This window comes from Eleutherodactylus coqui, unplaced genomic scaffold (genome assembly GCF_035609145.1).
Source record: "Eleutherodactylus coqui strain aEleCoq1 unplaced genomic scaffold, aEleCoq1.hap1 HAP1_SCAFFOLD_53, whole genome shotgun sequence".
Lineage (NCBI taxonomy): Eukaryota > Metazoa > Chordata > Amphibia > Anura > Eleutherodactylidae > Eleutherodactylus > Eleutherodactylus coqui.
Window position 1 is genome coordinate 314,530 of NW_027101708.1, and position 26,644 is coordinate 341,173.

The 26,644-nt window shown below is 46.8% G+C and overlaps 1 protein-coding gene across 1 annotated transcript in view; it reads left to right on the forward strand.

Moving 5' to 3' along the window:
• Positions 1 to 278: 278 nt before the first annotated feature.
• The window catches only part of LOC136590901 (mycocerosic acid synthase-like polyketide synthase), a 42,939-nt gene continuing 16,573 nt past the window's right edge, over positions 279 to 26,644 (forward strand). The window contains exons 1-5 of the mRNA XM_066588423.1: positions 279 to 401; positions 8,845 to 8,912; positions 12,058 to 12,211; positions 25,130 to 25,290; positions 25,872 to 26,075. Coding sequence (XP_066444520.1) covers positions 367 to 401; positions 8,845 to 8,912; positions 12,058 to 12,211; positions 25,130 to 25,290; positions 25,872 to 26,075 — 622 coding nt within the window. The 5' untranslated portion in view covers positions 279 to 366. The remainder of the gene's footprint in view (positions 402 to 8,844; positions 8,913 to 12,057; positions 12,212 to 25,129; positions 25,291 to 25,871; positions 26,076 to 26,644) is intronic.

The following is a 26,644-nucleotide window of genomic DNA, read 5'->3' on the forward strand; positions in this document are numbered from 1 at the left end:
CCGACTTTTGAACCATCATTGTTCTGGACAGAGAGCTAAGGTAAATAGTCATGTTTGGGAAGAGCGACTTATTGGTGTATGCAGAGAAAAGAAGAATCAACATGTGTGTGTATTTTGAGATATATCTTGTCTTGTGTAGAGAGACTTATAATGTGTGTTTGTTCTCTACTTATGTCAAGATACGCTGTGTAAACGACTTTGGAGCTCAGACATGAAGTGGCCTGTATTAGAATAGTATAAAAGTTTCATATTACTCAAGTCAAATGGGAAGCTTTGGAGACAGAATGAGGAGGTGTCATATCTGTCGGTCTACAGTAGAAGATACTCTGTCTTAGTACTGTTTGGCTTCCCCGGCTGCTGGTTCAGATGAGTCGACTTCCCAGTGATGTTCCTTGTAGCATGTAAGCTGTAACCTCTTAGTTAAAGGAGATGTCCCGAGGCAGCAAGTGGGGTTATACACTTCTGTATGGCCATAATAATGCACTTTGTAATATACATTGTGCATTAATTATGAGCCATACAGAAGTTATAAAAAGTTTTATACTTACCTGCTCCGTTGCTAGCGTCCTCGTCTCCATGGTGCCGACTAATTTTTGGCCTCCGATGGCCAAATTAGCCGCGCTTGCGCAGTCCGGGTGTTACCATACAGCGCGGCACGGGGTCCCGCGGTCGGCGCGCGTCGCTCCGGCGTCGGCTCCAGCAGCCTGGAGCCCTGTGTCGAGGTTATCCCAGCAGCTTGGGACGGCCGGTGGGCGGCGGCATGGGCGTGTCCACCCGTAGGGTGCCGCCCGCACTCCTCCGTTCGTCTTATACAGCAGTGGGTGGAGTTGCCTCCTCCCACTCTCCGCCCGGGGGCGGAACCTTGTGGTTAAGAGACTGGCAGTGATGTGAGCTCACTGCCAGTTATTGGTTCTGCTTTCAGCTAGTCAGTCTGTCTGCAGTTGACCTCAGCCAGTCCCTAGTTGTCTGTCAGCCCTGCTATCCTTTCTCAGCCTGTTTCTGTTGGTCCTGTTAGCCCCTAGTCTGGTCTGTCCCAGTCAGCACTAGTTGCTATTCGGGTCCTGTCTATCTGCCTGTGAGCTCCATCTCCAGCCCTGCTTGTACTTGTAAGTTTTGTGGGTTTGTTACACCTGCCTCTTCTGTCGGCACTCTGTCCCCTGTTAGTAGTTCCAGCTAGGCAGTCGCCAGGTCCCTAGCCAGTGCAGGGACTGCCGCCCAGTTGTCCGCCTGGGGTTAGCCAGGGCCGAGGCAAGTAGGCAGGGACAGTGGGGTGCAGGAGATCAGGGCACCCCAACTGGCGCTCGGGGGGGCAGAGTGCCGTAACATAATAACTGGCCCTTAAAATACCTTTTTTTTCATGGCGGCGATCAGCGCCCTTGCAAACCAGCTGCAAGACCTGGTGCCGGTGATCCGGGATTTGTCAGCTCGCATGGTGGCCCAGGAGCAGTGGGCGTTGTCGCAGGGGCAGAACGCCTTTACCAGTCCCGAACCCAAGTGCCCTCTCCCCGAGGTGTTCTCTGGGGAGAGGAACAAGTTTTTCGTTTTTCAACAGGCGTGTCGCCTGTTTTTTCGGATGCGTCCCCGTTCTTCGGGCTCAGAGGCCCAGAGGGTCGGGCTTATAATGTCCCTGCTGCGGGGCTCTGCCCAGACTTGGGCCTTTTCTATTCCCGAGGGTTCCCCCTCCCTGCAGTCGGTGGACTCCTTTTTTCAGGAACTCGGGGGCATCTTCGATGAGCCGGACCGAGTGGGGTTGGCGGTTTCACGGTTGCTGGCGCTGCATCAGGGGTCGCAGGGGGTTCCATAAGTCTGTGTCGAAACCTGTTGTCCCTTCGGTGATGCCCACCTCCGGTCCCCCGCCGCCCACCCCGGTCCGTGATGAAGTTGAATACGAGGCCCAGGAGATCCTGGATTCTCGCCGGGCTACAGGAACCTTACAATATTTGGGGGCCCGGAAGAGTTTTTTGGAGTATGATAGCTCAGATGACAGTGATTTTAAAGTTGGAGATGCCTCAGATTTTGAAGGCAGCGTCATTGGTAGCGAGGATGGGTCAAAAGACAGTGGTGAATGGTTGGACATTGACTCGGAAGACGACCTGAAACATGACGATATGTCAACGGTTGGCCCTGAAGGAAATGGGGCAGCCACAGACTACCGAAGTCATGGACCTGAGGATCAGCCCATGGTGACCGCCCAGGTGGGTCACATTCTCGGGTTGGTACAGCGTTTTCGCAGCCGCCTCCTGGATAAGCCTGGTCGAGTTTCCGGGGGCCCGGAGGTCCCCCGTCAGAGGGGGGGTAATGTTACCATACAGCGCGGCACGGGGTCCCGCGGTCGGCGCGCGTCGCTCCGGCGTCGGCTCCAGCAGCCTGGAGCCCTGTGTCGAGGTTATCCCAGCAGCTTGGGACGGCCGGTGGGCGGCGGCATGGGCGTGTCCACCCGTAGGGTGCCGCCCGCACTCCTCCGTTCGTCTTATACAGCAGTGGGTGGAGTTGCCTCCTCCCACTCTCCGCCCGGGGGCGGAACCTTGTGGTTAAGAGACTGGCAGTGATGTGAGCTCACTGCCAGTTATTGGTTCTGCTTTCAGCTAGTCAGTCTGTCTGCAGTTGACCTCAGCCAGTCCCTAGTTGTCTGTCAGCCCTGCTATCCTTTCTCAGCCTGTTTCTGTTGGTCCTGTTAGCCCCTAGTCTGGTCTGTCCCAGTCAGCACTAGTTGCTATTCGGGTCCTGTCTATCTGCCTGTGAGCTCCATCTCCAGCCCTGCTTGTACTTGTAAGTTTTGTGGGTTTGTTACACCTGCCTCTTCTGTCGGCACTCTGTCCCCTGTTAGTAGTTCCAGCTAGGCAGTCGCCAGGTCCCTAGCCAGTGCAGGGACTGCCGCCCAGTTGTCCGCCTGGGGTTAGCCAGGGCCGAGGCAAGTAGGCAGGGACAGTGGGGTGCAGGAGATCAGGGCACCCCAACTGGCGCTCGGGGGGGCAGAGTGCCGTAACACCGGGTCTTCTGCTGTTCTCTATGGGGCTCCGTGTAGCTCCGTGTAGCTCCGCCCCGTCACGTGCCGATTCCAGCCAATCAGGAGGCTGGAATCGGCAGTGGACCGCACAGAAGAGCTGCGGTCCACGAAGATAGAGGATCCCGGCGGCCATCTTCAGCGGTAAGTATTGAAGTCACCGGACCGCCGGGATTCAGGTAAGCGCTGTGCGGGTGGTTTTTTTAACCCCTGCATCGGGGTTGTCTCGCGCCGAACGGGGGGGGGGGGGGGTTTAAAAAAAAAAAAAACCCGTTTCGGCGCGGGACATCTCCTTTAATAATGTGCAGCTAATGATGTGATGTCTGCAAGCTTTATGCTTCGTATATGGATATAATAATTTACAATAGAAGGACCATCCTTCATCACTATGCTCGATTATCACTTACCGTATATACTTGAGTATTAGCCGACCCGAGTATAAGTCGAGACAATAAGATTCCCCACAAAAAACAGGGAAAACTTATTGACTTGAGTATAAGCCGAGCTATACTAGAGTATATACTAGGTAAAACAAAAACCTCCATACTTACCTCCCAGCCGGTGTCTGTGCGACAAGCTGCTTGAATCCCCCCTGCTGTCATCCCCCGCCATCCTCTCTGCTTGGCTCTGTCAGTGCTGTGTAAGTAAGCACTGTGATTGGATTGAGCGCCAGCCAATCACAGCTGGCGCTTGATCCAATCACAGCGCTTACTTACACAGCACTGACGGCAGGGGATTTGAAAGCCAAGCAGAGAGAATTCTAAAGCAGCTGGATTGGCTGTGAATGATCGAGCACCAGCTGATATTGGCCGGCGCTTGATCCAATCACAGCTCTTACTTACACAGCGCTGACAGCGGGGGATGACAGAGCTGAGCAAAGAGAACGGCGGGGGATGACAGCGGAGAGAATTCAAGCAGCCCGCGCACCGCCGCCGGAGACACAGACTCTGACTGGGAGGTGAGTATGGAGGTTTTTTTTTTTTTTTAAACCTTCCCTGACTCGAGTTTAAGCCGAGGGTGGCTTTTTCAGCAGAAAAAAAATGTGCTGAAAAACTAGGCTTATACTCGAGTATATACAGTAATTTAAATTATTATTGTTAAACCTTCCCTATTGTTTTAAGGCCCTTTTACGCGGGATGATTATCGTTCAGAGCACTTCAAAACCCGCACTCCCGCGGGAGTTTGAATGATCGTCGTCCGGTGTAAATGCATGCAGAAAGCTTAATGACTAGCCATTCAGTGAGGGTAATAAAGTCATTTTAAAGTAAAATTCTGATTGGAAATTTAAAGAACTCCTGATAATAAGACATAGTACAAAAATGTTGTTATTTAAGAAATTCCGCCATAGTACAAAAATGTTTGTGTCTAAGAACAAAGAAGTAACAATAGGTTCCAGCAGCACACAGAAAAAATCACCACTCCTGTGGTTGGATCCCCCAAGAACAATGCAACAGCCGCTTACGGACCAGACCAATGCCGTATAATAGCGCAATTGAAAAAATGTGGCAGCATCAGCGGGTGTAGAGAAAACAAATCAAACCTTTATTCTCCCATGGTGAGACAATGGCGACGTTTCGATCCTCAGTCGGATCTTTGTCAAGCTTGTCTCACTATGGGAGAATAAAGGTTTGATTTGTTTTCTCTACACCCGCCGATGCTGCAACATTTTTTCAATAAGAACAAAGAAGTGTCCGTGAATTGTCAGTTATTGCAGGGGGGAATAAAGCACCCTATAATATATTGGCCCCTGAGTGGTTGCAGTGTGTAGGATTAGGTGAGCCCTGGGATGATGTGATGAAGGGGGGAGAGCCTGCGGATATTGTGAAATGTCTGCAGAAAGTGAAGGTAGAAAAGGGCAGAGAATTTGCTTCTGTGTCGAAGAGGATGGATACTGTTGAGTGCAAATCGAAAGATGCATGATACATATCAGACTGCGTTGCAAAAAGTGAAAAAGCTGGAAAAGGAGGTATGTGATGTATGTAGCTCTCTGGTGATGGCACAATACATGGTAAGATGGACTTTGCAGCTCAGAAATGAAATAACATAGTATGCTAAGTTGAAAAAAGACAAATGTTCATCCGGTTAAGGGCGCCCACCCACTGGCGTTTTTTTTCCCTGCGAAATTCGCAGCATTTTTTTCTCTACAGGGGTCTATGGGACTTGTAATGTTAAAATCGCGATTTCGCGGTAAATTGCGATTTTGCGCGATCGCGATTTTAACATTACAAGTCCCATAGACCCCTGCAGAGAAAAAAATGCTGCGAATTTCGCAGGGAAAAAAAACGCCAGTGGGTGGGCGCCCTAAGCCTGTTTCCAACCCCCATGTTGATCCAGAGGAAGGAAAGAAAAACCCTCAAAAATTACTTCCGAACTCCATAATCGCAGTCAGGATAATCACTGGATCAACAGTTTAAAAGTTCCTACCTGACTCCAAGTTCAGCAGTCAGAAGATCCCCAAATCAACAATCCTTCTGGTTACTTAATGTTTATATCCTGGAATGATGTAGTGCTCTAAAAATATGTCTTGTCCCCTCTTAAACTCCATTAATTTTGCCATCACCATGTCCTCAGGCAGAAATTTCCACAGTCTCACTGCTCTTACAGTAAGGAATCCCCTTCTGTGTTGGTGATAAAACCTTCTTTCCTCTAACCTTAGTAGATGCCCTCTTGCTACCATCACAGTCCTGGGTATAAACAGATATGCTTATTAGGCTATTGACACTCCTCTGTGAAATATATGCAAATGAGGAAGATGGAACAATACCTCTGCAGCACCACTCAGAGGAGCATGCATGGCCTTATAAGTATTATCATAATTATCATTCAGACCATCCACCTACCATCTGGGGGGGGGGGGGGGGGGGCGGCACCAATTATCACGTTTATTATTTTACTCGCAAGTATCCTGTAGCTTTGTTTAGGCTCCTGAGGACGAGACAGATACATGTCTGTTAGAAACGCATTGAGCCTGGGTTTCAATTATTTTGAGCGCTGAGCCTGAGTGTTGAATAGTTTGAGCGCTTATTTCCTATTTATTTGCACTATCCTAGATTTGCGATACCGTTTTTACATTTTTGGGGTTCAGGATCGTCAGGTTAATTTTTGGGTCAGTCACCTTGGTGCTGCCAGCTGGGAAGAACACCGTAAAACGCCACTCGGTCACCTCGGGGCATCATGGCTGATGTACAGCATATGAGGAGACCGTCATTTCACTACTGCTGTGTGATGGGGAGGAGGCACTTACCGCTTTTTTTGTGTGCACGGTATGGGAACAAGGACCAATTTCACCGTTGCCGATGTAAATGCTGAATAGGGAGGGCGTACAACTTTGAAAAACTAATGTGTATTTAGTGAGAGCTATGACAGCGATGGTGCAGCTCCCACTGATTCCTATTTCTTCAGACACACCCTCCTTCACTAGTGTCTGGTACCATTGGAACATAAGGCCGTCTCCTAGTTTTTAGGATCTAGGCCTTTGAGTCGCTTAAGGTGGCATACCATCACATTAGTTATTGCTATCCAGAGTTCTGTGGGACTATTCATCTGCTCATGTTTTTAATTAAGCTAGTAACTATTAGGAAATTATAGTACTATTGTTTCTGGTGGCACAATGCGCCACTTACTAATATAATATAGTGGAAGTGATTGGAGTTGTAAGCACACAGCTGCTGTTTTAGGAACTGCTGGTTTGGGACCTTCAAAGACATCCCTGTCATTAGACCTCTAAGAGCGTTTGATAGATAATAGATAGCTCTGCTACATGCATGTCAAACACACACAGCTCTACTACATGCACGTCACACACACAGCTTTGCTACATGCATGTCACACAGACACACACAGCACTGCTACATGCACGTCACATACACACAACACTGCTACATGCATGTCATACACACAGCTCTGCTAAACGCATGTCAAATACACAGCTCTGCTACAAGCATTTCACACACACACAGTTTGCTACACACACGTCACAAGCACACGGCTCTGCTACATGCATGTCACACACACACGGCTCAGCTACATGCACATCACACACACAGCTCTACTACATGCACATCACACACACAGCTGTGCTACATGCATGTCACACACACACACAGCTGTGTTACATGCATGTCACATACAACTCTGCTACATGCGCATGTCATACACACAGCTCTGCTAAATGCACATCACACACACAGCTCTGCTACATGCCTGTCACACACACAGATCTGCTACATGCGCATGTCAGACACACAAAGCTCTGGTACATGCACAGCACACACACATACAGCTCTGCTACATACATTTTTCATCACAATTGACACTGTGCATGCTAATGACCCTTTGATCATGTGACCCCTGGACTGCTCCCAAACAGGTGACTGATCACATGACGGGGACATCATCACAAGTCCTGTAAGCACATGGCTGCTATCCAACTCTACTGGTTTTGGACCTGTGATGACATCCCCTTCATGTGATCAGGGGGCGGAGCTCAGAGTCGGTGACTGATCACATGATGGTGACTTCATCGCAGGTCCTGCCTGGCTCTGCAGGTTTTAAATAAAGTTAAGAACCTGTGATGACATCACCATCCTGTGTTCAGGGGAGGAGGACAAAGCCCAGGTGACTGATCACATGATAGTGACATCATCACAGGTCCCGTAAGCACACGGCTGCTGTCAGGCTCTGTATGTTTTAGGACCTGTGATGACATTACCATCATGTGATCAGGGGTGGAGCATGTAACTCTCTCACTCAGTCGCTCACTGACAAAGATGTGTTCCCAATCTCCATGAAGGTAACTTCTCTAGTAGTATGGAATTTCAATGATTCATAATTTCCTTTTAATCTTTTTCTATAAAAAAAAAAAATCAAAGGATAATAAAAAGCATCTTTTCCAGCCGTTGTGAACATGTGAAGTTAGGCTTTGAAATATTTTAGTCTAGAAAAACATATTTGTTTATCCATCAGTTTTACACAATATTTCTGGGCAGAATGCTGGATCTGCTGACAATCCTGTAAACATTTCCATGGGGTCAGAGTAAGGCCGCCTGCAGACGGCCGGGTCAGATCCCACTGCGAGAATTCTTGCAGCGGAATCCGACCCGCGGCCCTGCAGGGACCAGTGTGGGTCTCACCTTCTCTCGCGGCTCCGACTCTGTGATGTGCCGGCTGCCGGCCAGCCGGCGCATGTGCAAAGCGGAGCCGCCCGGCACTACTGACATTTCTGTGTGGGTCTCGCAATTTGTTTTCCGTGTGTGATTTCACGCAGACAAATCGCGGCCATCTGCCTAGGATTGCGTTTTCTAATGCAATCCTATGGCAGCGGATATGGGCGGAAATTCTGCGGAATTTCCGCCCATGTGCAGGAGGCCTAACACAGTCATTATGGACAGCAAAGTTGCCGCAAATGCAGGCAGAGGGTGACATAGCAATCATGGGTGACATTGCCGCAGGCAACAAATTCTTCGTCGGTGGTAGAATCATCATGGGCAGCAGAGTCGGCACAAGAGGAAGAATTACAAGGGGTGCTAGAGGCCTCATGGCTCTCTGCTCCCGGCCATTAGTGCAGGATCCCGGCTGGCATCTGTCAGACTGGGGCCGGCTCTTCCCTGCATGAGATTCCCATGTCAGCCTTAGATTAGGCCGCTGTTAAAACACAACATCTTAGCCCAAGTCCCCTTAGTGACTGCTGTAAAAACCTGTATATCTAGTCACTAAGGGGTGAAAAGGAAACCGTCAAGTCCTATAACCACAATAACTTATAGGACGTGGCAGGTTCCCTTTAAACAGTTCTATACTAACAGTAATGCTTCTATTAAGTATGATGTCTTATTGTCTTGCAGGGCTGCAGAAATGAGCGATCTAGAAGACCAGATAGCAATTGTTGGAATAGGATGTAATTTCCCAGGAGGTAAATGAGACCTTACACAACACATTGTATAGTAGAGAGATTTCTCACCATGGGGGGCGATGAGGAGCACAACCACCAAATGTGGAGCATTATACTTGGAGCTGAGGAACACCTTCAGAAGAGGGGTAAAACCTAAGGATACGGTTGAGAGCATTTCACAAGGGTCCTATGCCCTGCACTACAATTAAAGGGGTTTTTCCTATTACCTTAAATTGCTTCACAATCACTCCTGGGTGGCTTCTGACCAGGACATGTGACTGCTGTAGCCAATCACTGACTATAGAAGGTCACTGCTGTGGCCAGTGATTGGCTGCAGCAGTCACATGTCCTGGACAGCAGCAACCAGGAAGTACAGAACGCTATTAAAGCAATTTAAGGTCATGGGAAACCTCTTTAAGTTCCTATAGCCTGCTGGATATTGAGAGCCCAAGTGTCAAAGCAAAAGATTTATTCCTTTAATTTTTCCTCCTCACTCTGCGAATTTACAGTAACTCCAACGGATTCCCCGTTCTTAAGATCGTTGGGGGTCTCAACAGTAAGACCCCCACCGATCAGCAAGTTATTCCCTAACCTGTGGATAGGACATAGTTTGCAATAGTGGTAAACCCCTGTAATGTAGCCTGAAACATTAATTTGATGGCCCTGCAAACTATGGAATGTGCTGAACTAGTGTTTGGCTTGTTAAGATGCGGCACACCAAACGGAGGTGCGTGCTACAGCTGTATTTACAACTAGTTGTCAGAAAGGGGGACAGGTCAGGTAACTTTGTATATGAGCCCGGAGATTGCCAGATGACCATTGAGCCCTGTAAGAGCTAGATCCTGCTCTCTCTACCCACATCTTTGTAAAGCAATAATGGAACAGGTCCAGAATTCCAAATGACAACTTTTGCCTAAGTGTACTTTTCATTGGAAGACGACTATTACTCCTATGCTTTCATACAAGAGCGATAGTTGTTCAGTGAATAGAGGCGTACATTTTGAGAGTACAGTTTGAAGTCTACGCTAATTAATGATATAGGGCATGCTGATGTGTCCTTACCAGGTTTATGCACTAAGCTGATTTTTGCAGGAAGCAGACAAGTCCGTTCTCACTGCAGTGGCCAGGCTTAGAACTGCAGGCCCAGATTGCATTGAAGTGAATGGAAACTTGGCCTGCAATACCAAATCTGACCACTGCAGTGAGAACGGAGCTGTTTGCTCCCTATAGAAAAAAAGTTCAGTGCACAAGCACACTGGCCCACCAAACAGCTGATGGGCGGGGTTCCAGGTGGTAGACCCCACTGCTCTATTATTGATGGCCTATCCTGCTAATAGGCCATCAGTAGTTTACAAATGGACAGCCTCTTTAAACAAAAAGACAATTTTAAAAGTCTATGTGCAAGCAGTGCTTGTTCTGTATGATGGTTGGCCATCTTTTATATAAATAAAGTAGTATATATATAAAGCTGTATGAGCCAGCCACCAACCGCTTCTATGTGTATGTACAGATATGAGATGCATTAGGGTGTATGGGGTGTGTGGGATATAGTGGGATGAAGGAGGTCTGGTTCTGAGAGGGGTTGTACAAGTGGGGAAAAATACAGAAGAGTTAGATAAGAGAATGTGGTAGGCCTCCCTAAAAAGATGCAATTAGGGCACTCTTAATACTGTGAACATTGGGAACTAATCTAATTGGGGTAGCGCATTCCGGAGGATTTGTGCAGTTTGGGAGTGGGAGATTCAGATTAAAGAGGAACTAAGTATAAGGTCACACTGGTCAACACTGAAATTGTTACTGACTTAAAAAGGTCTTAATCTGTAGTATCTTGGTGTGCTGAACACACATATGACCATGAAATTTTTTGGGGGGGCTCTCGTTTTGAAGATATTTTATATAGTTCATTTTTTGTGTTGCACCGTGTAAATTTACTTAAAGCAGCTATTGAAATCCATTGAGTATAACAAGTACAGCTGGCACCTCTGTGGTGATTTGAAGGATGCCCTTTTAATTGGACTGCAGCAGGGATATACACAATACACATGTTTATTATGTGAGTGGGATAGCTGAGCAAGGGAATTGAACTACTAGTGGAAGGAATCGACTCACAGACAAAATGTAGCAGTTGGGGAGAAGAATATCCAGCACCCAGCTCTGCTCAAGGCCCATAAAATCCTGCTACCACCCCATCACATCAAAGTAGGTTTGATGAAGAACCTCGTGAAAGCCATGGATCAGACTTCACCAGCTTCCCGATACCTTCTTGAAAAATTCCCTCAAATCAGCGACGCAAAGATTAAAGAGGGAGATTTTGTGGGTCCTCAGATTTGAGAGCTCTTCAAAGATGACCGATTAAACAACTTGCTGCAGGGTGATGTGAAACAAGCATGGAATGCTTTTAACCAATGTCTACAAACTTTCTCAGGAACACTAGGGCAGAAAACTACAAGGAACTAGTACAGTATCAGAAACTTGGCTGCAACATAGATTTACTTCCTTCATTCCCATCTGGATTTCTTTCCAGACAACTGTGGTATGGTTAGTGATGAACATGGCGCACGTTTTCTTCAAGATATCGAAACAATGGAACAAAGATACCAGGGAACATGGTCCACTACCATGCTGGCTGACTACTGCTGGAGCCTCCGCTGAGACACTCCCGAACTGCTGGACAAGAGACCGGCAAAGAAATCTAAGACGTAGTCTATGACTTGTTTTTTTACAGGTACTACCCAGAGGCCTATTACTATTGGCAGGCATTTTGCGATGTTAACAATTATTGCAGATTACAAAAAAAGTAGAGCCAATTTTGCATTTTGACTGTCCTATTTGTGTTGAGAATATAAAATTGATAAGAAATGACTACTTTTATTTCAGTAATATGACTTTTGTAAAAATTTGTTGACCAGTGCCATTAGCAGTGTGTTGATGCGGTTTTGAGAGTGCCACTTTTCACTTGGGTAAAATCTCTTTCAGGGTTCCACAACTATCCTGTGCCGGTGCTTACACAGTGCCCAGATACACACCCCAGAGAAATAGTAATCCAGTGTCCAGATATAATTCCAACCAAATCATCAAATCATGTCATTACTGCAGATCTGATAGATTTAACTCCTACCATCTACCATCGTTCAAGGATATCTAATGTCATATTTCTACTGTACAGGTGAGGGAATTGACAACTTTTGGAAAGTTCTTGTTGAGGGGAAAAACTGCACCACTGAGATACCAGAAGAAAGATTTAACATCAAACACTGGTATGATTCTGATTCTAATGAGCCAGGAAAAATATGTACCGAGCGAGCTGCTTTTATGGAGGGGTAAGTACATTATGTCACTTTACCGATGTGACATTTTTCAGTATACACTCTTTGTAAAAACATCCAGCCCTAGATGAAATTGTCATTTTGCTACAAAACCCAGCATGCTGTTCCATCTCAGGCAGATATGTAAATGATGAGAGTTGTGGTGTGATTAGATGAATGGTCTTGTCACTGGAGGCCCTATAACTGGTTCCCCCTTTGGCTTATAAAAAGCTCTCGGAGGCTCCTTGTGTGTAGTGACCTCTTCTTCCGCTTGTGTAGAGGTTGTTGACCTCTAGACGCCTCTACGATGCAGAAAAGAGATTTCACCCCGTTACCAGAGTCCGAGAGGGGCGCATTATTGGGATGTGAGAAGCTGGATGGTTGTATCAATAAATTGTCCTCCACCGAGCCGTTCTGATCAGACTGTTAGGAGGTGTTGGGACCAGTGGATGAGGGCACACAAGGTGACTGTGCTCGGGATGCCCCCTACAGACCACCAGTAGAGAGGAGCATCTGAGCAGACTGTTAGGAGGTGTTGGGACCACTGGATGTGTGAGGGCACACAAGGCGTCCGGGCTCAGGACCCCCGACAGACATCTGATCGTCCAACAAGCACCATTAGCTCCAACTGTTTCATTTTGATCCAGAGACAGGTGGCGCCATCGTTACAGCCTCTTGTTTCTGTCAGAACTATTTCCAGCTGCTTGGCTGATGGAAATTTTGTCTCATGGCTTCTATTATGTGTATGACTTTTGACACCCCCAACCATTGTCTCAGTTTGCAGTGGTGTTATGAACAGTGAAACGTGACGCTATGTAGTGGCACCGGGTTGTCTTCAGCGACAAATCGAGGTTTAGTTTAGCCCTGATGATGGCCATGTTCGTGTCTGGAGACCTCTGGGTGAGCACCTTAATCTTGCCTTTGCTATGGAGCAGCACACGCCCCCGCTACTGCTATGATGGTCTGGAGAGCCATTGCATACAGTTGATCACTCTTAACAGTGGTGCGAAGGACAACTCAGCGATATGTTCAGGACATCCTGCAACCACATGTGTTCCTCTCATGGCAGGTTCCAAGAGGCAGCAGGATAATGCTTAGCTGCACACATAAGGGGGTCACAGGAAGCCTCCATAACATTGTCACACTTCCACGACTAAGCTATAGGTGGTACAACAGGATACTAGAGCCTCCATGCCCGGCCGTATCACATCTTGTATACAAGCTAGAGGCAGTACAACAGTGTACTAGAGTGTTTCTTCCTATTAACCTCTACCTATGACAGAGCTTAATATACTGCCTGTAGAAATATTGTATATTGCAAAAAAAATTAAAACTTAAAATTTAATTATTATAAAAATACTAGAAGATTAAAACACCGCTTTTCACATTTTTAACATAAAAAAGTAAAAACAAAAACATATTTGGTATCGCAGTATCTGTGAAAGTGTGATCCATTAAAATAATGTATTATTAATCCTGTACGGTGAATGCAATCAGAAAAAAAAGGAATTGTGATGTTTTAGCAACCTGTCTCCAAGAAAATATTTATAAAAAGTGATCAAAAAAGTCTTATGACCCCAAAATGGTAGCACTAGAAACTGTAAATCAAAATGACCATTTGGTTTTGGGACAAAATTCACTTCTGGGACAGAGGAGTGTTGTTACCATGCAGCTGTTGCTGGTCCTACTGGGGTGGCGGTGTGTGGGGCCCTGTGGTCGGAGAGCGTCCCCCTGGCTTGTTGTCAGGCCGCCGGGGGCGTGGGTGCCTGGCCGGTGTGGGTGGCGTGGTGCTGGTGGCATGCGCACCTGTGAGTGCAACTGTCGTGCACGAGCTCCCTTTTGTTGTGTTCTGTTGGGAGTTGGCTGTCTCCCTCTCTCCGCCCCTGGGTGGAGGCTTTTGTTTAAAGGTCGGGCAGAGACCTGCAATCACTGCCAGTTATTGGTTTCCCTCAGTGTGCTAGCTAGTCTACCTCTGTTGGTCTCTTGTGTCTGTCATCTTGTCTGCTATACTTGGCTATTATCCGCCAGGTTTTTCCATCTGCCTCAATTCTGTTTAGTATTGTTCGTATTGGTTATTTACATCTGCCTTTTCTGTCAGTATTCGACCCCTTCCATCCAGGTACGCCAGCGTCCCTTTTTCGGTCCCTAGTGAGAGTAGGGACCGCCGCCTAGCTGCCCACCTGGGGTTAGCCAGGAGTGAAGGCAAGTAGGCAGGGATAGGGGTTGTGGTTGAGATCTAGGGCACCCGGGCTGGCGTATCAAGGGTAGTATACCGTAACATAATAACTGGCCCTTAAAATTGCTCTCCAATGGAGGCCATGAGTACCCTTGCAAGTCAGTTGGTTAGTTTTTTCGGGAACTTGGAGGTATTTTTGATGAGCCGGACGTGCTGGGTTGGTGGTATCTCATGTCTCAACGTCAGGGGCAGCAGTGGTAGGGAATTATTGCTCTAAATTTAGACTGTATGCAGTTGAAACCTTTTGGAACGATAGCGCCCTTAAAGATGTGTTTTTGTTGGGTCTTTCTGACACTGTCAAGGATTTACTCATTTCTCATCCCGCTCCAGTGACACTCAATGATGCGATGTAATGGGCAGTTAAAGCTGACAGGAGGTTGAGATCTAGAAAAGAGGAATGTCAGGCTTGTAAGGCTAGGGAATCCAGCAGACTTCTCCTAGGCCAACTTCTGGTGCCGAGCCTATGGAAGTGGACCAGTTAAGTCCCGAGGAACAGCGATGGTTCCGGATGATTCATCGTCTCTGCCTCTATTGTGGAAAAGCCGAACATCGTGTAGTGACCTGTCCTCAGAAGTGTCTACAACATCAGTCCGAACCGGTGGAAAACTTCAGATCCTAGGCGATTTTTGGGAGGATCGCCTATGATTACAGGCACTCCCTAAGTTGTTGTTGCCTTGTCAGATTGGCTTCCGGAATTTCACTCGGTCTGGTCAAACTTTTATTGATTCATGTGCTGCCGCCAATTTGATTAGTTTAAGTTTTGTCAGACCTCTGATGACTAAATTCTCGGCATTAAAGATTCCCATACGCTTCACTAGTATTGATTCTACCCCTCTGTCTGCAGGTGTTGTACAATAGAGGACTCCCATGTTACAGTTCACTGTGGGTGTTCTCCTTTCTGAGAATCTGTCGTTCTTGGTAATGGAAAGGATGTCCCTTGATGTAGTGCTTGGTATGCCCTGGTTGGCACTGCACAATCCCCAATTTGATTGGTTCACTCGGGAATTGACACATTGGGGTTGTCCTGGCATAGTCCTTTAGCTACTATATCCATGTGTTTAGCAGATACCATACTTATTCCTGATTATTTGTCTGATTTTCATGACGTATTTTCCAAGAAACTGTCTGAGACTTTGCCTCCCCATAGGGAGTGGGACTGTGGTATTATTTTGATCCACGACAGTCCCATCCCTAAGTCCAATATGCAACTGTCCGGCAGCACTCAGAAGCAAATCCCTCAATAGGGTGAGGTATACTTATGCACAGCCACCAATAAATGGGATCATGGACCTCCAATCCCAGATCAATTCATAGCAATAAAGAGATGGCGGCAGAATCAAAGATGTGAAATAAAATTCAAGATCCTTTTCTTGCTCCATATCATTAAAAGGCAACGTTTCGACTACATGTCTTTATCAAGCCTGATTAAGGCTTGATAAAGACATGTAGTCGAAACGTTGCCTTTTAATGATATGGAGCAATAAAAGGATCTTGAATTCTATTTTACACCTTTGATGCTGCCGCCATATCTTTATTGCTATAGTCCCATCCCTAAGGGAGCCATTTTCAATTTGTCTGGGCGTGAGCACGAAGCCCTTAAGTCCTATATCTCAGAGTCTTTAGCCAAATGACATATCAGGCCGTCCAGGTCCACTGCCTGGGCAGGTCTCTTCTTTGTAGAAAAGAAGGATGGAACATTGAGGCCTTGTGTGGATTATTGGGCTTTGAATAAAATTACAGTGAAGAACCAGTGCTCCTTGCCCCTGATTCCTGATTTATTGAATCAGGTGGTAGGGGCCCACTGGTTTTCCAAATTGGACTTAAGGAGGGCTTACAATTTAATTTGCGTCCGAAAGGGAGATGAGTGGAAGACCGCGTTCAACACCTGGTTCGGACATTTTGAATGTCTAGTCATGCCCTTCGGACTTTGTAATGCCCCCGCTGTGTTCCAGGAGTTTATGAACGAGGTCTTCCACGACTTCCTGGGGGTATTTTTGGTCATATATCTCGATGGTGTATTCCCCAGACTGGGATTCACACATACGGCACCTGAGGATGGTTGTGATCCTTTTTGTCAAGTTGGAAAAATGGATTTTTGGTACTAAACAAGTGGCTTTTCTTGGTTATGTGATTTCACGCACGGAGATTCAAATGGAGTCTGATAAAGTGGCAGCAATCTCCCAATGGGTCAGACCAGATAGCCTGAAAGCTCTCCAGTGGTTTTTAGGTTTTGCAAATTTTTACCGTAAATTCATTAAGAATTATTCTGTTATTGCTCAACCCCTGACCAATCTTACTAAGAAGGGTGCCGACTTGGTAAGATGGCCTCCAGAGGCCCTAGAGGCTTTTAGTTGTCTCAAAAGGGCGTTTACTGCAGCCCAGGTGCTGGTACAGCCTGACGCGCGGCAACCATTCTTCATTGAGGTCAATGCGTCTGAGGTAGGGACGGGGGCTGTATTGTCTCAGGAAGTCAGCGGGAGATCTGGGTATCGTCCATGTGTGTTCTTCTCAGTTCGGCGGAACGTAACTGTGACGTGGGTAATCATGAGTTATTGGCGATTAAGTGGTCTCTAGAAGAGTGGTGCCACCATCTTGTGTATACTGATCAAGAGTGGTGCCACCATCTGTGTATACTGATCATAAAAACTTGGTATATCTCACCAACGTTAAGAGACTCACAGCTCGTCAGGCCAGGTGGGCGTTGTCTTTCGCCAGGTTTAACCTCGTCATTACATATTTTTTTCAGGGGAGAAGAACGTGAAGGCAGACACCCTCTCACGGAGTTTTGGTTCGCCGGAAAGTGAGACAGAGGCTCCCGAGAATGTCTTGGCACCTGGGGTTGTGGTGACAGCTGTAGAATCTGATCTTGTCCTCATCTAAAAAAATTGTCAGCAGGACACTCCCTCGGGGGTGCCGGAGGGCAGATGGTTTGTGCCAGAAACCTTGCGTCTTAGAGTCATTGAAGAGTCTCACTCATCTGTTCTCGCAGGCAATCTGGGGGTTCAGGGGACTCTGGATCTTTGTACTAGACACTACTGGTGGCCAGGCATGTCTCGGGAGATCCGTGACTTTGTTTAGGGACGCTCTGTCTGTGCACACAGTAAAAGTTGTCGTCGGTGTCCGGAGGGGCCTCTGAGACCGTTACCAGTGTGGTCTCGTCCGTTGTTGCATTCATCGGTAGATTTTATCACCAATCTACCTGAGTCTCAGAAGTTCACCACTATCCTAGTTGTTGTAGATCGTGCTACCATTTTGTGGCATTAAAGAAGCTACCTTCTGCAATAGAATTTTCCAAGATTTTCCAAGGGTTCCCGAGAAAATCGTATCTGATCGTGGTGTTTAGTTTGTTGCGCAATTTTGGCACTATTTACGGTTGTTTGCTAGCGAAAAGGCTCATCAGTAGGCAGAATTCCTGCCGTTGGCAGAGTTTGCACTGAACAACGGTACTTGTTCTTCCACCGGGGTATCTCCATTCCTTTGCGTATACGGTCAGCATCCTCACTTCCTTTCAGCTATTTCTGCGCTGTTTGCCTGTCCTGCAGCTGATGCGCTGCAGGGGGTATGGAAAGCAGTACAGAAGAACCTGGAAGCAACGGAGGCTCGTATGCAGTTGCGTAGTGGGAGGAGTCTGCCAGTATCTGAACTTTACAGGATGGGACAGAAGGTATATTTGTCTTCTATAAATCTCAAATTGAAGGTTCCATCTTTGAAACTGGCGCAGCGTTATGTGGGTCCCTTTGTCATCACGCGTGTAGTAAACCCGCTTGCTTATGAACTTGATTTGCCAGCTACATGGAGGGTTCACAGAGTTTTTCATAAGTCATTATTGAAACCTTTTGTCCCTTCGGTGAGGCCCACCCACCACTAACCCTAGTCCGGAAGTGACGTCAGACGCCAGGAGCAGCGGCACGAGACGGAGGCACGAGCGGGGAGCTGAAGGGGACAGCGGAGCAGCGGAGCAGCTCAGCAGCCGAAGCAGGTGCGGGGGCAGTGGCAGCCGAAGCAGGTGCGGGGGCAGCGGCCAATGTGACCGGAGCGCAGCAGCCGGCGCCAAGAGGCCACCAGGAGTTCAGCGGAGCAGCTGAGACAGGAGGGCAGAGTGAGCGGCCGCCGGGACAGCGGGTGACGTCACCAGGAGGAGCGGCGGAGTGGAGGAGCTGATAAGTATCTACCTCTGTGTGTGTTTGTGAGCTGTGTGTCTTCTGTGTATCTGGTTAGTTGTGTCTTCTGTGTGTGTGTCTGGGGGTCTAAGTGTTTGTGAGGGGGGAATAAAAAAAAAAAAATTATTTTGACTGGTTGCGCATAAGTGTCAGCGGGTAAGAGGTTGCGCGAGAGGGGCAGTGGGTGAGGGGTTGCAGCAGCGGGTGAGGGGTTGCAGCAGCGGGTGAGGGGTTGCGGCAGCGGGTGAGGGGTTGCGGCAGCGGGTCAGCGGTTGCGACAGCGGCACAGCGGTTGCGACAGCGGCACAGCGGTTGTGACAGCGGGACAGCGGTTGCAACAGCGGGACAGCGGTTACGACAGCGGTTTCGACAGCGGTTTCGGCAGCGGGACAGCGGTTGCGGCAGCGGGACAGTGGTTGCGGCAGCGGGTCAGCGGTTGCGGCAGCGGGTCAGCGGTTGCGGCAGCGGGACAGCGGTTGCGGCAGCGTGTGAGCGGAGTGTGAACAAGTCTATCTTCACTACTTCCACAAGTAAATTGTAGATCCCCATTAGGATGAGCTCCATGCCTGGCAATGTCATCCAGTGTGCTACTTGTGCAATGTATGCGGTCCTTGATCAGCCGATCGAGGGTGCATACTGTTGCGCAAGATGCATGCACGTCGCACATTTAGAAGCCCAAATTCTGGATCTAAATGGGCAACTGGCAACACTGAGAGCCATTGACATCATGGAAAGGAGTTTGGTGCTCACTGAGCAGACACTCGCTGGGGTAGAGGCGGGGGCGGATGGTAGTACGGAAGAGCAGGGGGAGCAGGCAGTCAGCTGGGTGACAGAAAAAAGGAGGGATAGAGGGAAGAGAACCAGGGAGGCTGGTCCTGAACTGGCACAACCCAACAAATTTGCAAGATTGGCAGATGAGGGGATGCCATTACAGAGCCAGCACCGCTGCAGCACGACACGCCCTCTGAACGCCAGGGGGATGACTGCTCCAGTGAGACGGGGACGGGGAGCGCAGGGCAGGCTAGACAGGTTCTAGTGGTGGGGGACTCAATTATTAGGGGGACAGAGAGGGCAATCTGCCATAAAGACCGGGATCGTCGAACGGTGTGTTGTCTTCCTGGCGCTCGAGTTCGACACATCGCGGATCGGATTGACAGATTACTGGGAGGGGCTGGTGAGGATCCAGCAGTCATGGTGCACGTTGGCACCAATGAACAAGTTAGAGGTCAATGGAGGGCCCTCAAAAATGATTTCAGGGACTTAGGGTCCAAGCTCAGGGCGAGGACCTCCAGGGTAGTTTTCTCGGAAATACTACCTGTACCTAAAGCCACACTAGAAAGGCAGCAGGACCTTAGGGAGGTAAACAAGTGGCTCCGGAGTTGGTGTAAGAAGGAGGGATTTGGGTTCCTGGAGAACTGGGCTGACTTTGCGGTCGGCTACAGGCTCTACCGTAGGGACGGGTTGCATCTAAATGGGGAGGGTGCAGCTGTGCTGGGGGAAAAGATGGCTAGAAGGCTGGAGGAGTGTTTAAACTAGGGACTGGGGGGGAGGGCAAAATGAGAAATAGTGGGGTAGCCAGTGTAATTAGCAATCTGGGCCCAAGCAAAGGGAATGGGGGACGAGCAGGGGGTGGGGTTAGTAAAGTTAGAACTGATAGATCAGCCATAAGTACGAATAGCAACAAAACAAATTTAAAAAACAAAAAAATTATATAAATTGTATGATCACGAATGCACGAAGTCTGATCGGTAAAGTGGGCGAGCTTGAAGCAAGAATGACTGATGAAAGTTATGATATAGTCGGAATTACTGAAACATGGCTTGATGATAAGTGCGATTGGGCGGTGAATTTGCAGGGGTACAATCTCTTCAGAAGAGACCGAAGGAACCAGAAAGGGGGAGGGGTATGTCTGTACGTCAAATCGAACTTGAAGCCGAGGCTATGGGAGGATATAGGGGTAGGAGACGAACAGGTGGGATCTCTGTGGGTAGAAATACAGGGAGGAAAAAATAACAAAATCCTGATAGGGGTCTTCTATCGACCACCAAAAGCAACAGAAGAAACTGAAGACTTACTACTAAGGCAGATAGAAGAGGTGTCAAAACGAAACGAAGTAATTATCATGGGGGACTTTAATTACCCAGATATAACATGGGAGAACGAAACCTGCAAATCTCACAGGGGTGATAAGTTCTTGAGAGTAATTAAAGACAATTACCTGAACCAACTTGTGCAGGAACCAACAAGAGGGAGAGCCATTCTGGATCTAGTACTAACTAACAAACCGGAACGTATAAGGGGGGTGCAGGTTGAGGGGCACTTGGGGAACAGCGACCACAATATAATCAACTTCCAGCTGTCAATCAATAGGAAGCCTTATCAGGGAGCGACAAAGAAACTAAACTTTAGTAAAGCAAAATTTGATGAGCTTAGAACTACTATCGGTAACATTAATTGGGACAACATCCTCAAAAATATCAGTACGGAGGAAAAATGGGAAAAGTTCAAAAGGATCCTAATCACCTCATGTGAGCAGTTCATTCCCTTTAAAAATAAAAGAAACTCACCTAAAAGGAAACCAATGTGGCTCGACAAGACGGTACGAGGGGCAATAAACGAAAAGAAGAAAGCGTTCAAACTACTAAAGCAACAAGGCAGTGAAGAAGCGCTAAAATCATACAGGGAAAAAAACAAAATATGCAAAGATACGATCAAAACTGCCAAGGAGGAAGCAGAAAGACGGATCGCAAAAGAGAGCAGAAACAACCCGAAGCTATTTTTCAACTACATAAACAGCAAAAGGATTTGCAGGGAGAGCGCTGGCCCTTTAAAAAACAATGCAGGAGAAATCATTGATGATAACGAAGGGAAAGCAAATCTACTAAACAGTTTTTTCTCAAGTGTGTTCACCAAAGAAAAGGAAATGCCACACGAGATGCAGGGGAATAAAACGAACCCCTCACAAAATATCTCATACCTAACGCAGGAGGAGGTGCGGAAGCGTCTAAAGAAAACTAAAATTGATAAATCGCCGGGCCCAGATGGATTACACCCAAGGATACTAAAGGAACTAAGTGACGAGATAGCTAGGCCGCTATACCTAATATTTCTAGACACCATCAAGACCGGAGTAGTACCATTGGACTGGCGCATTGCCAACGTGGTTCCAATTTACAAAAATGGGAGCAAAAGTGAGCCTGGTAACTACAGGCCAGTAAGTCTCACTTCAGTAACGGGAAAATTTTTCAAGGGGATTCTGAGAGACGCCATCGATGAGTACCTCAAGGAAATTAAGGGAATAACTCCTCACCAGCATGGATTCATGAAGGGTCGCTCATGTCAGACAAATCTGATCAGTTTCTACGATGAAGTAAGCTCTAAGCTGGACCAGGGAGAATCTATTGATCTTGTATATCTGGACTTCTCTAAAGCCTTTGACACCGTGCCACATAATAGGCTAATATACAAAATGAGACAGCTCGGACTGGGCGAAAACGTGTGTAAGTGGGTAAAAAATTGGCTCAACGATAGAAAGCAGAGGGTGGTAATAAATGGTTCGTACTCTGATTGGACCACAGTCGCTAGCGGGGTGCCACAGGGTTCAGTATTAGGCCCCACTCTGTTCAACATATTTATTAATGACCTGATAGAGGGGCTGCACAGCAAAATATCAATATTTGCAGATGACACAAAATTATACAATATAATTAATGCAACGGAAGACAATGTGCGGCTACAAACGGACCTGGATAAGATGGGGGCTTGGGCAGAAAAATGGCAAATGAAGTTCAATGTTGAAAAATGTAAGACTATGCACATGGGCAGGAGGAACGGATGTCACAAATACTCACTTAATGGGGTACCACTAGGGAAAAGTGATATGGAAAAGGATCTGGGGGTATTAGTGGATAATAGACTAAACTGGAGTAACCAATGCCAGTCAGCCGCTGCAAAGGCAAATAAAGTCTTGGGGTGCATCAAAAGAGGTATAGGGGCGAAGGACGAGAACATTATCCTCCCACTATATAAGGCACTTGTCAGACCTCACATGGAATACTGCGTACAGTTCTGGTCACCGGTGCTCAGGAAAGATTGTCACAGTGCTTGAGGGGGTTCAAAGAAGAGCGACTAAACTAATACATGGAATGACGGGACTGGAATACCCAGAGAGGCTGTCCAAATTGGGACTATTTACTCTAGAAAAAAGAAGGTTAAGAGGCGACCAAATAACCATGTATAAGTACATGAGGGGACAACACATGGATCTCTCCCGTGATCTGTTTACACCCAGGACCACGAAGGTAACAAGAGGACATCCGCTACGATTAGAGGAAAGTACGTTTCATCACCAACACAGAAAGGGGTTCTTTACTGTAAGAGCAGTTAGACTGTGGAACTCTCTACCGGAGAAAGTGGTGATGGCAAAATCCATAGAGGAGTTTAAAAGGGGACTTGATGTCTTTCTAGAGAAGGATATTACAGGATATAAATATTAGGTTAAGTGTCAATCCTGGTATACAGGCAGGTAGGAACTATTAGGGGTTGATCCAGGGAACAGTCTGATTGCCATTAGGGAGTCGGGAAGGAATTTTCCCCCCAAAAGGGCTAATTGGCTTCTGGCCTTGGGGTTTTTTTGCCTTCCTCTGGATCAACACAGTAGGATAGACAGGCTGGACTAGATGGACAATGTCTTCATTCGGCCTTACATACTATGTTACTATGTTACTATGTAGTCCGAGGTGAAGTCGAATATGAGATCCAGGAAATCCTTGATGCACGTCTGTGCCGGGGAACCTTGCAATATTTGGTGGTCTGGAGAGGCTTTGGTTTTGAAGATCATTCTTGGGTGGCTGCACGTGCTCCAGTGCTGGTGCGCTGTTTCCACTGTCTGTTTCCGGATAAACCTGGACATGGTGGGCGGTATGGTGCTGGTGGCATGCGTTGCCGTGCGTGCGCACCTGTGAGGGCAGCTGCCGTGCACAAGCTCCCTTTTGTTGTGTTCTGTTTGGAGTTGTCTGTCTCCCTCTCTCCGCCCCTGGGCGGAGGCTTTTGTTTAAAGGTCAGGCTGTCAGGGAAATTCTGTGTACAGCACCAATCAGGCCCACCCCACTACCCATTGCCGGTGGTAAAAAAAACACCACACACAGAGGTCTGGTATAGTTCCTCACAAGGGGAGTAACTGCGCACTTTATTACAAATTACATGGGGCTTTATACCCCTTATCACATTATTAGAAGTGTGTCTTATTGGCTCAAATCCACCGCATAACCATATATGTGATGTCCGCAGTTCCGCCTGAGGCAGTATTGCATATATACCTAGTTAAACAATTTTTATCTAGATACTGGGAAAAAAACCAAGCACGCGGCCTTCGTATCCGGTTCTTCCTTGGGGTTTTCAAGATACATTTGTCTTCGCCTTGCAAAGCCTTGGCATATCTGATATGATTTTTAAGGCTACATATTACGTTTTTTCATTATAGCACTGCATAGAATTTGCATACAGGTATAAAAGCATAAAAACATATGACAATATATACATATACCCTCACAGGGCAGAGACTTGCAATCACTGGCAGTTATTGGTTTCCCTCAGTGTGCTAGCTAGTCTGCCTCTGTTGGTCTCCTGCTTCTGTCATCTTGTCTACTATACTTTGCTATTATCCACCAGGTTTTTCCATCTGCCTCAGTTCTGCTTAGTATTGTTCGTGTTGGTTATTTTCATTTGCCTATTCTGTCAGTATTCTAACCTTTCCATCCAGGTACGCCAGTGTCCCTTTTTTGCACCCTAGTGAGAGTAGGGACCGCCGCCCAGTTGCCCGCCTGGGGTTGGCCAGGAGTAGAGGTGAGTAGGCAGGGACAGGGGTTGTGGGTGAAATCTAGGGCATCCGGGTTGGCGTATCAAGGGTAGTATACCGTAACACGTGTATTACCTGCAGTAGTTGTTCTTCTCTGCTGCCCCTAAATCTGTGAGTTCTAGATCCTGTTTTCACTTGTCCAAGATGGCTGCAGCAATTTTCTAACTTTCTAATGCAGATTATGCAATTCTCTTTGATTAGCCACTACTGATCACATGAGCAGCTCTGGGCAATCAGAAAAGCAGGTAAGTGAACTAGTAGTCATAACATTACCAATTCTCTGTGGGGTTTAGGTAGTCTGAAGATTGTATTGACCATCTTGGATGACTGAAGGCAGGAAGGTAGATCGGAGGGACAACAGAGAAAAACTGCAGGTACTATACCCCGCTTCCCCTCTGCGTCTGGGACTAAATTTGAAACTGAAGGGTCACTTTTATGTCCAACCATTCTACATGTGTGTAATGTCGTATTCTGCATTATACATCTTCCCATTATTTGACAGTCGTATGACTTTTGGGACATTGCATGATAGAGTGCAGTCGGGTCTATTTTAGTCACTGACCACTTTCCAAAACTTCCTGTTGTAATTAAGTGAACGGTACTTTGATAAACATTTAGAGATTAAATACACTTTAATATCTAATCACTGAGAGCATTTTAATGTTTAATCATTTTTGTAGAATTAATGAATTTGACCATAAACTTTTTGGAATCCCCAAATTTGAAACTGAGAATATGGATCCACAGCAAAAACTACTGCTTGAATGTACATACAGGGCCCTGGAAGATGGCGGGTGCCCTACAGAAAGCATTAGTGGAAGTGACACTGGAGTATTTATAGGTGAGGTTATTAAGATACTAGAATGGAAACATTTAGGGCCCCATGTAGCGGATGCTGTAAAGTTAGAGTATGATGAGTTGCGTGTAGTTTACTTAAACCTGGAGAGTTTTGGATCTTGTGGCTGTAATATGAAAGCTAAATAGTGGCCACATTACAGCCGTCTGAATGAGGCCCAAGACTGTAACGCTCATATTTAAAAGGCGTGAGCCAAGATGCACAATCCTTTCAGAACCCAAAGTTCGGGGCCAGCTTATCACCCTGAATCCCGCTCTTGGCACTCTGGGAAAATAGTTGATGGTACTGGGGAAAGATGCGGGCAGCTTGGTATCTCCTCTGTAGTGTTACAGGATAGTCCTGCCCATGACTGGCTGACTAGTAATAACCGGGTAACAGAGGGTTCATTTTGCTACATGTATAGTTCTCCATGCTAGTTATCTTCCACTGGAAACCAAGTTTAGGGTCCGGTTTCCATGGGCTGGGTGTAAACTTGTATCTTTTGGGCAGATGATTCTGGTATCTTACAAACAACGCTGTACTTAATCTATGCGAGCTACTAGTTCTATCCTTATTTCATTTTACATGTATCATGAACAGAGATGCATACAGCATTTACAATAACTGCGCTGATAACATTAATCATTTAAATGGAATTGGTACATCTGAAAGTATGGCTGCCAATAGGATATCATATTGCTTCAACCTGACTGGCCCTTCTCTGACCATCGACACCGCTTGTTCTTCCTCTCTTGTTGCTTTACATTACGCCTGCCAATCCATCCAACAAGGTATATACATCACAAGTATAATATAAGAATATCCTCATATACTATACTGCAGTAATCCCCAACCAAAGGCTCGGTAGCCCCACGTGGCTTGTGCCCCCATGCTGCTTGGCTATGTGAGACCTAAGTCATAACCATATGCACCAGCAATTTACTGAGGATTACGACATGTCAGTAATAAAGTACAAACACTTTGCTTCATATAATACTAGTGACTAATTTTGAATAGTTAATGTTAGAAATTCATGATTTATTGTATCTCCATATTTAATACACTGGGGAACACAATTTTTGGTGACTGAGATGTTAGAACTTTTTGGGGGTATTTGGGGGTTTTAGATTCTGAAAATGACATTCGTTTTTCTTCATCAGGTCTGCTTATCAAGATATGAAATATGTCCATATAAATGTATAAATGTACACATATTGTATTATACATGTCAAAAATTATCATTCACTTTTGTTCGTTTTAACAATTTTTTCAACTACAATCGTTATGTCTAAACGCACCTTTATGCTTGCACATAGATAAGGCATACAAAGGGTGCTGGACCAATGGATATGGGTGAGCA